Raw genomic sequence first — 11037 nt, forward strand, 5'->3', positions numbered from 1 at the left:
CCGGTTTGAAAACATTGTGTGTAAAAGAGTTGAAAGAAAGTCGGAAATCCTTCTTTCAATCCTTCACATCATGAAGATGTTTAGATCTATGATGGATCTTAACTTGCTTATGTGGAAATCGGTTAGATCTAAGCTAATCATAGTGGAATGAGGCCAAAACATGATGTTCTTCAAGAACACCATGATGACATCACCCAAGAACACTTAGAACTTGGTGATTTCACGGTTAGATTCCAAGTTTTGAAAGATAGAAATGTGTAGAATCAAGTAATGATCAAGAACGTACAAGAATTAGAGTGAAAACTTACCGGGATTGAGAGAAATCTGAGAAAAGGTGAAGAAGATAGCTGGTTCGGTCAGAGCTTTCCAAAAATGGAAAGTATGACAATGACAGCCCTATTTATAGGCTTCCAAAAGAGGAAAGTGGCAGTCGATCGGCTGGGAGATCTGATCGAGTGGGCTGCTCGATCGGCTGGCAAGATGCTAGCCGATCGGCTAGCCTGTTCGATCAGGATGCTTCCTGTTCGATCCGCCACGAACTTCGAGTATTTTGCGACGATTTTCGACGTTTCGATTTCGATGGGCGATGATACGGATACGATAGAGTTTGTAGTCAAATTACTTTTAATCCCAACCACTATATCTAACATACAATCTTCTATAAGTCACGTTTCGATGTCGGTTTCGATTGAGTTCGATTGCTTTTCGAGTTTCGATTCGATTTTCGATTGATTTGCTTGAATACGATACCAAACATAAAATTGACACGCACAAGTAACACATAAGGCACACACACACGTATAACAATACCACAATTCAATAATTCGAGTCTCGAGTTTGATTGATTGTTAGATCGGTTTGATTACTGATTAGATTAACTTTATCGCATTGTTACTTCCTATCATTCACAGTCGTAGATCGGTTCGCGTTAAAACACATTCGATTACTTCGATTCTTGCTGATTACAACACTTACTCCACATAATACAACTAAAACACAAAATCGACTATCTACAGTCAAAGAAAGTCAAAGTTGACTTGGACTTTGACTTTGACTTTGACATTCGAAAACACGGGGTGTTACAGCTGTAAACAAACTGAACGAACGCGAACAAGACCATGTTCGTGTTCGTGTTCGTTCGCTAAGGAAATTAACATGTTCACGAACTGTTCACGAACGCACACCAAGCATAAGTTTATGTTCATGTTCGTTCGTTAAGTAAATTCAGTTGTTCATGAACAGTTCATCTGGTCTCGAATAAAAACGAACGCAAGCAAATAAAAACCAACGCAAACGAACATTTAACTTGAAATAAAAAATAAAAACATTGTTATCCTAAGACATTGGATATAAAGTAGTTAATACAACCATCAAATGATAAATCAAAACACAAGAAGTCTACTACACCACCAAACGATGAATCGAGTTTAACTAACTTAGACATAATTATCCCCAAAAAATGTCTTAGAATGTCCAAATTTTAGCTAACTTACAAAAAAATACGGTTTCAATTTTTCAATATGTTTAGATAAAAGGTTTATTATTTATTATTTTTTAATATAATCAAACGAACATGAACAAATGTAAACGAACGAACGTAACTGAACGTTCACGAATGCAGTCGAACGAACGAGACATATGTTCATGTTCGTTCGCTAAGCTAACCAGACAAAATTTTTTGTTCGTGTTCGTTCGTTAAGTTAATCGAACGAACATAAACGAAGTTCCCGCCGAACGGTTCACGAACTGTTCGCTGAACGTTCGGTTCGTTTACAGTCCTAATTATAACTAGCAGTATTACTCGCAGCGGCGGCCCTAGGTAATGGGCTGGGTGGGTAGGCGCACCCCTTGGAAAATAAAAATCATGTATTTTATAGGCAAAAATTCTGACCGCACCCCTTGAAAGTTTGGTTAAATCCCTCGTTCACACCCCCAGAAAACAATTCTTGGATCCGCCACTGATTACTCGCGCTATGCGATGGGAATTCGGTCGGTATCGGTTCGTTTCGTTACGATACTGATACTGAATCGTTACAGTAATTGAAAGGAAAAACGAAAAAGTAAAATCATGATATGTTCAAAAGGATATCTACACTTGAAAACCGAAAAAACAAATATACCAATCGGTTTGCTTCGTTTGAGTACCGTCATGATATCGTAACTCGTATACCATGATGCCAAGAAAAAAATTAACATGTCTTCTTTTTCAGGTTCAAATAAAAAGTTAATGAACTCGAGTTATCGTAGAAAATTCAAATCAAGTTAAAGTAATATGTGTAAATTTAAAATATAAAGGAGAAAATTAAAATTTAAAATACTATTAATCTATTATAATATAAACTCCGCTCATCATTTTTAATATGTAAAAAATAAATGTAAATCAATTATAAAAATTAAAATACTATTTCTTTTTTTATTTTTCAGTTTTATACAAATAGTACCTGAATGATAATTCTTTACAAAATAGCCTCTGGGAAGGTGAAATAACAAGTTGTAAAAAAAAAAACAAAAGCAACTTGTGATAAAAAACTATACCCGTATCCTAGCTTCCAAAAAAACAAGGGCGGCAGTTGGCAAGAGCGCTCGCACTCCACCCCCATCGATGCTTAGAATCGTGATTAAATTGCCGAATACATATGAATCTTCATTAGACAACTATACGTAGATATACATATAAAAAAACATTCAGATGTTATTGCATGTATAATAACTACATATAGCAGCAACATGAGGGCAAGCTACTAATGTGGTACTGATCACAAACCTTTTGGTGTTCCGGTGTGACTGGATCAGGATTCTGGCCATTCTTGACAGGGTATAATGCCTCCATTGCAATTCCACATTTACCTGTTTTCTCTATTACATTGCGTTCAATTTTTACGTAGCCTTTTTCCCCCCATTCTGCACCCCAAGAGTTTCTCACCAGCCAGTAATTCTTGCCAGCTTCGGTCCCATAGCCAACCACAACTACATCATGGTCCAAACCGGTCCCACATTTGCCCGTGAAGATGCAATACAATGACTAGATAATCAGTGAACCCCAAAAACTACAACCCTCAACCGACAAAAAAAAAAAATTAGTTACCACTCACCCCTGAGTAGAACTGAAAATCCCTGCTACCAGCATCGATAGAAACAGAGACAGGCTGGTTTGCAACAGCCTTTAGCAACGATTGTTCATCGTTAGCAGGAAGCCCTTCATAACCATGGATACAAACAAAGATTAATTGATATAACTAAAAAGAAAACTATTTGTAATATATAAAAAATTTATTAGTTAGTCACGTATATTCTAATAATCTATATCAATCCCCATGCTCCATTAAAAACTAAATCACCAACCAACTGAAAAATAAATCCCTAAGATGAACAAAATAACCAAAACAACATCCATACAAAATAAGTATGTGATCAAATCAAATGAGACCTGGAAACCAGTCACCGGGTTAGGTTTATCGACTGGATTAGAGGTTCTTGGGCGTTCTCAACGATCGGATCGTGGAAGGCTTACAAGCGAACAGAACAAACCCTCGTCTCGTTTCGTGTTTGGAAGGAATAAAAGATGTTTGTTTTTCCCCACCTACTTTCTCCCTTTTCTAATCTGCCCCTTTGAAAATAACATCTAACCTAAAATAACCCATCAACTTAGATCAACAGTCCAAATATCACAACAACAACAACAACTTAAAAAATTTACTCACCGCACGTCCCTTGGTCTTTAACCCGAGCCACGGCACCTCTTTCTCTCCAATCTACTGATTCTGGTAGAACATCTGCAAATTAAAGGAGCATGTGTTGGATGACTCGTGAGTAACCGCAAATGAACCTGCGGCCAGAACACCCAAAATGATCAATATTATTGGATGACACATCACACACACACGCTATCTTACTTGTTGATGAAACACCGATTAACACCAATGTTAATAGATGGGGTTATTTCTTCTATGGGTTCAACCTCTTTCCTTACTCGTAATAATAGCTCGAAACCTGCAAAACAGTAATACCGTTAGTCTCGTTAAGAGGGGGAGATGGGGGTTTTCCCTCTTAACCAGGCTCCGACTTGAGAATAAGTACTGTTCTGAGAGAATAAAACAGTGTGTGTATAAATTGAGTATAGAGTGTAAAGATCCTGAACCTGAATGATGAAGGGTCCTATTTATAGCCGGAGGGTGAAGGAGGGAGGAGCAGCTGTGCCAGCTGTGGATGCGCGCCAGCTGTCCGACCAAGGGGAATATCCTCTTGGTCTGCTCTGTTATGGCTGGTGTAGTGGTACACGTGGCGCGCTTACATTTGTCCATGTTGGAAACCTTGTACTGGTGTTGTCAGCTCTGCCCCATGATTTGTCGCAGGCCTATGTGACATCCTGCGAGTGGCGACACGTGTTGTCCTTTTTGTCTGGTAGAGCATCTTTGGTGCCACCTGCAGATCTTACAGAAGTTTCTAGAAGCTCCTGGATTGCTTTGCTGATGTGGTCGCCAAGTATGCTTAGAAAGTGGTATGGTCTCTGCCATGTAGGCAGGGAATTGGGACCATACCTCTTCAAGTCCCCCCAATCCAGTGTGACTTCTAGTTGAGTTGATCGTCTAGGAGGGATTCTGGACTTATAAGAGTAGTGGTTTTTATGGCGCGTGTAGTTTGGTGATTAGAAAAAAAAAATTGAGCCAAACGGACGCGCCGCGCATGGGTTTTATCATCCCAGAAAAAGTGAGCCAAATGGACGCATGGCGCATGGGTTTAGGGACTTTTACAAAAAATGAGCCAAACGGACGCATGGCGCATGAATTTTGGCCCTTTAAAAACTGAGCCAAATGGACGCATGGCGCATGGGTTTTGGCACTTTTGTAAAAAGTGAGCCAAACGGACGCATGGCGCATGAGTTTTGGCACTTTATAAAAAGTGAGTCAAATGGACGCATGGCGCATGGGTTTTGACACTTTTGTAAAAAGTGAGCCAAACGGACGCATGGCGCATGAGTTTTGGCACTTTATAAAAAGTGAGCCAAATGGACGCATGGCGCATCGCGAATGGTACTTATTGTTTCCTTCTGATGGAAGTTTTGGTATCTTGGGGAAGATGTTGATGTGACTGTCTTATGTCCCTGTCTTATCGGAGGTGAACATGCGCTTTTTCAGTTACTTTCTGTCACGTCGTCAGGCCCTGTTACCCATGCTTCCCGAAAAAAGAGGTGACGTCTTCTCTCTCTTCTGACGTGTCATTCCCTCATTGCTTGCTTTTCTTGGACTCTGACGGTCCCTTACCCATCGCATTAAATGCGATGGGTATAAATAGGAGACGGTTTCTCCTTTTTCTTCACTTTTTTCAAATTTCTTAAGTTTGTTTTTCTCCATCTCTTTCATTTCCTTCTTTCTTTACTCGAGTAGTTGTTTAACCTTTAGTTATCTTCGTCATGTCTGGAACAAATCCTACTCAGAAGAAGAGAAAATATAAAGGGAGGGCTCCTCCTGGTCCGGACCAGGCAGTCATTGGATGGAAAGAGGAAGAATTCAATAATCTTGTTCAAGGAATGGGTTTTCGCCCTGAGTGGGGAACCCAATATCCCCCTGCTGGTTCCACCGCCCTGGATGCTCCTCCGGGTTATATCACTCTGTATGCTGCATTTTTTTCGAGAGGGTAGTTTTAGGCTTCCAATTACGAAGTTTACTGCCTCTGTCTTGAGGAATTATGGGTTGCATATTTCGCAGATCAACGCGATTGGGCTTCCACATATTACTCATTTCGAGTATGTTTGCAGGGCTTACCATATTGAGCCTACGTTTGAGATGTTCAACGTCTTTTATAGCGTAACTTATACCAGTGGGTTTTATTCGTTTCAGGCGCGGACCGGTGTTGCTCCGGTATGTTCTGTTCCGTTGAAGAGTTTGCACGACTGGAAGCAAAAATTCTTCTACATCCGTCGTGGTGTGATTTCGATAGATATGCGTTATCGGTTGGTGAGTGAAGGGATTCCAAAGGTTGATGTTATGGGAGATTATGCCGCACAAGACTGGTATAGAAAGATAACACACAAAGCAACTGCCATTTCTCAGTTGGAAGAGATGGCTTTGGTTGGTGCCGGAATGAGTTTGCTGATGCAGAGATGCCTGTTGACCCATCTGCACAGCTGGAGACAAGAAATAAGGCGAAGACTGATAATTCTTGGAAGAAAAAGGAAAGGGTGGAGGGCCGAGCTACTGGTATTTCTTGTAAGCGACCCTCTACTCTTCCTTTTCTAGATTATGTGGTTGTCTCTGACACGTTGTCTGGTCTAGGAGTTGGTGAGAAAACTCGGGAATCTGACCCGGATGATCAGTCTACTTTGACTGATCATATGAGGAAAAAAGCGCTTGAAGATAAAAAGCGCAAGCTTGATGAGCAGGCTGCTTCACTTTTTGCTGCTTCCTCCCCTCCTGGTAATGGTTTTATGGTTGCATTATTCTTTCATGTTTATTCGAGTTTCTTCTAACTGTCGAGCTTGCTTCATGACAGAAGTCAAGGCTCGCAAAAAAACCGCGTAGGGTGGATATTTCACAGATTACTCCCCCTGCTAGCAAAAAACCACGTAGGTTGGGTTAACCCCTCCGCGCGGTGGAGCCGGTGAGAAGGAGAAACCGACTGAGGTTGTTGCAGAGACTGTGGGTGAAGGTGGTGGTGCTGCTGCTGGAGAGGAAGGTATTGGGGGTAAGGGTAAGGGTGTGGAGACTGAGTTGGAGTCTAGTGAAGCTACTCCACGCCAAACTATCTACACCAAACGTGCTCCGGGTGGTGATGGTGCTACCTCTGGTGTTGTTCGTAGCCCTCAATTTGAGAAGGTTCGTGCTGATTCATGGAAGACACGCAATCCTGCTTGTGATGACCTGCCGCACGCTCCTCGTTGGAATCTGACTCAAGGTTCTCGTTTGTTCGAGTCCCACGGATGGCGCCAATGATGAAACACCGATTAGCACCAATGTTAATAGATGGGGTTATTTCTTCTATGGGTTCAACCTCTTTCCTTACTCGTAATAATAACCTGCAAAACAGTAACACCGTTAGTCTCGTTAAGAGGGGGAGATGGGGGTTTTCCCTCTTAACTAGGCTCCGGCGTGAGAATAAGTACCGTTCTGAGAGAATAAAACAGTGTGTGTATAAATTGAGTATAGAGTGTAAAGATCCTGAACCTGAATGATGAAGGGTCCTATTTATAGCCGGAGGGTGAAGAAGGGAGGAGCAGCTGTGCCAGCTGTGGATGCGCGCTAGCTGTCCCACCAAGGGGAATATCCTCTTGGTCTGCTCTGTTATGGCTGGTGTAGTGGTACACGTGGCGCGCTTACATTTGTCCATGTTGGAAACCTTGTACTGGTGTTGTCAGCTCTGCCCCCTGATTTGTCGCAAGCCTATGTGGCGTCCTGCGAGTGGCGACACGTGTTGCCCTTTTTGTCTGGTAGAGCATCGTTGGTGCCACCTGCAGATCTTCCAGAAGTTTCTAGAAGCTCCTAGATTGCTTTGCTGATGTGGTCGCCAAGTACGCTTAGAAAGTGGTATGGTCCATGCCATGTAGGCAGGGAATTGGGACCATACCTCTTCACTTGTCGAGAAAGAACATATGACTTCGAACTTTGAAGAAAATGAGCATGTGTTGTGAGTTGGTATTTATACGTGTCCCGATAACACTACGTTTCCAAAATAATAAAAATAAAATGAAAAATTCAATTAAAATCCACCAATCTCTGGTCAACGAATTGTGACATACGCACACTTTATCTTCCACATGTCACAATCTCGATCATATATTTATTTATATTTTCTTTTTTCCTTCTAACATAATTATTTATAAATATAATTAGATTATCTGTTATAACTTATAAAATTTAACTGTTTTTAAAAATCCAAAATCACAGTTTTTTTTTTTGAACATGCAGATATAAAATTGATAAAAATTGATATATTATTTTCATTATTTTTTATCTAACATTATCTTATTTGCCACATGTCAACATTATATTATTTTGTTGAATTTTTTTTTATAAAATTTCTTTTTTTTTATTTTTAATAACTTTTTATATTTACAATAATAAACTTTTGTAATATAAACATTTTTATTATTTATAATAAATTTTATAGAATAAATTATAATCTAAGCCATATTTATTTAATAAAAAAATGGTTTAGGTTGGGTTGTTAACGAATGTGAAAGGTTGGGATGGGTTGGGGTGTGTAGGTGGAAGAGAGAGAAATTATTTTTTTATTAAAAGTTGGGTTGGGTTGGGTTGTGAATGGGTTTATTAAAAGTTGGGTTGGGTTGGGTTGGGTTGTGAATGGGGATTAGCTCTAGAGACGGTGATGAGGGTGTGCCGAGAGGACCACCGCACAGGGCCCGTGATTTCGAGAGGCACGTGTTTTTAAAAAAAACTCCAATATATATGTTAATTTTTTTTAATTGTATACCTGTACCAACTCCAAAATAGGCTCATTTACAAAACAATTTTTTATGCTTAGCCCATTGGTATTAGGTTTAGTGAGCCCAATATCCATTTGATTTTAAATAATATTAATAATAATAATAATAATAATAATAATAATAATAATAATAATAAGAGAAAAATGCCCGGATAGTCCCTGTGGTTTCATCTTTTTTCACCTATAGTCCCTAACTTTCTAAAACTACTTGAATAGTCCCCAAGTTTTCGATTTTTGTTCTCGGATAGTCCCTTCAGTTACTTTTCTCAGTTAAGTGGGTGTTGAAATGACCAAAATGCCCTTTCCTTAAAAGGCCAAACCATAGGGACTATCCGGGCATCTTCTTAATTTTTATTTATAAAACCCCACCACCACACTTCATCTTCAACCTCCACCCACCATCACTCTCCTCCACCCTCCACCATCACCGCCACAGAAAACATGGTGGCTCGACATTGGCAGAGAAAAGTGGGTTGCCGCTTTCAGATCATAAAGAAATGCAAAACAACCAAGCTCAGATTCACATGTCTAGCAGTTTTTATTTATTCTTTTCATGCTACCATAACTAATTCACAACCACAATCCTTTAAATGTCAAAACAGTAAATCATGGATCACAAAGATGTAGGGTCAACACCTGACAGTTATAAGAAGTACAAACAATTTCCGGAAAAACATTCACTAACCGAGAAGTTGGAAAGAACGGGTGTGCGTGTATGTGGGTTGCCGTTGCTTCTCTTCTGAATTCAAGACCCGAAATCCAATGATGCACAATCAGAATCTGTTCATCCCCTGCTGCTCGATGTCCACTTGCCGGACCCAATCACAGCAGCCACCGCCGCCACCTAGGGCTACGACGGAACCCTAGATGCACCGTCACTGATCACCATCATCGTTTGTCGTCTTAGAACACCGGAAACCACCACTGAATCCCTCGTCGGTCATCACCACCACAGCGCCGCCCGAAAACAGTCATGGCGATGCGAGTCCCGAATCGGAGCCAGAAAACATGGTGGCTTGACATTGGCAGAGAAAAGTGGAGGTTGAAGATGAATTGTGGCGGTGAGGGTGGAGGAGGGTGATGGTGGGTGGAGGTTGAAGATGAAGTGTGGTGGTGGGGTTTTATAAATAAAAATTAAGAAGATGTCCGAATAGTCCCTATGTTTGGCCTTTTAAGGAAAGGGCATTTTGGTCATTTCAACACCCACTTAACTGAGAAAAGTAACTAAAGTTAGACCCAGGGACTATCCGAGAACAAAAATCGAAAACTTGGGGACTATTCAAGTAGTTTTAGAAAGTTAGGGACTATAGGTGAAAAAAGGTGAAACCACAAGGACTATCCGGGCATTTTTCTCTAATAATAATAAAACATTACGGAATTGCACATTTTTTCAAACTCGAACAGTGTACATGAATTCTCAGAGACGCCACAACTTAGCTGTATCTAGGAAGAGGTTTAAATTCATCCAAGGTGGTGTTGAACAAGGCAATGAAGTAAGTTTTCAATGTTCTAGAACCTTTGACTATAAATATGATATGTTTTATTTGTAATTCTTTTACAATAATTTTCTTCTCACTTAACAATGTTGGATCGACATAACTTTTCCTTAATATTTTAAGTATTTTTTTCTCAGATGGGCATTTATAAACTTATTAGAGTGAATTATTTACTAATACCTTGTCAAACAATATGTTGCACACAAAGTCATAAGAAGAAAAAAAATATGTTTATGCATATACACTAACTAGGTTATTACCCGGGATTGCTTCCCGGGCTCGATAAGAAATAAGTATACCGAATCACGCAGCGTTTCAGCCTTGTCATTTAAATTTGCAAGGTTTTCTCCTCTATCGATGGCCTGAAAAATGAAGCGCACTTATAAGGTCAAACATGCCAAGACTGGTCATTTCTAAGTATGGGTCAAAACCCAGAAGCAGAAGCTTACATCAACTCCATCAGTCCCCTTGTCCATAAGATCAATCTTCGTCAAAACTCCAAAGGTCCTCTCCCCTGCTTAGAATTTACAAAAACATCAATCATGAAACTGGTATGCATCACCATATTAGTCCTACCAATTTGGTACTAGTGACGCATATATACCGAAACCGAAAAGGACCAATGCCGAAATCATTAAAAGCAGATACCAGTACCAATGCTGTAGTGATATGTGGTAATAAATCTCATCCCTGTTACTTGACTTGAATATTTGGCAAATTAAACTGCCAAATATGTATGTATATAGCATGATGAATAATTGTATGAAAGTTTAAGCACAATGTACTACATTAGCAACTTCAAAGTTGATTTTGGGATCAGCCTAAAAAACAGCAATGTGAAAAACCTCATATATCATAAACAACCTATATTTTCATGTGAAAACAATGAAATGCACAAGTTTCCATGAAACCTATTTATGACAAATTCAGCAGTTTTCAGTGTAATGAAATTCTGTGATGTTGTGTTAGAGCAGGGATATTCCAGATCCATTCTTGACAGGGTATAAAGCCTCCATTGCAATTCCACATATACCTGTTTTCTCTATTACATTGCGTTCAATTCTTACGTAGCCTTGTTCCCCCCAGTCTGCACCCCAAGAGT

The 11037-nt window shown here is 39.9% G+C and overlaps 1 protein-coding gene across 1 annotated transcript; it reads right to left on the minus strand.

The window, feature by feature from the left end:
* Positions 1 to 2529: 2529 nt before the first annotated feature.
* LOC118491472 (KDEL-tailed cysteine endopeptidase CEP2-like) lies at positions 2530 to 10570 on the minus strand. The gene is made up of 7 exons (XM_035989282.1): positions 10540 to 10570; positions 10385 to 10449; positions 10196 to 10297; positions 9766 to 9784; positions 3093 to 3208; positions 2765 to 3022; positions 2530 to 2655 (listed from the first exon to the last, which is right to left on the minus strand). The coding sequence occupies exons 1-7, from the start codon at positions 10568 to 10570 to the stop codon at positions 2530 to 2532; spliced, it is 717 nt and encodes a 238-aa protein (XP_035845175.1).
* Between the last annotated feature and the right edge of the window lie 467 nt (positions 10571 to 11037).

This window comes from Helianthus annuus, chromosome 4 (assembly GCF_002127325.2).
Source record: "Helianthus annuus cultivar XRQ/B chromosome 4, HanXRQr2.0-SUNRISE, whole genome shotgun sequence".
NCBI classification, from domain to species: Eukaryota; Viridiplantae; Streptophyta; class Magnoliopsida; order Asterales; family Asteraceae; genus Helianthus; species Helianthus annuus.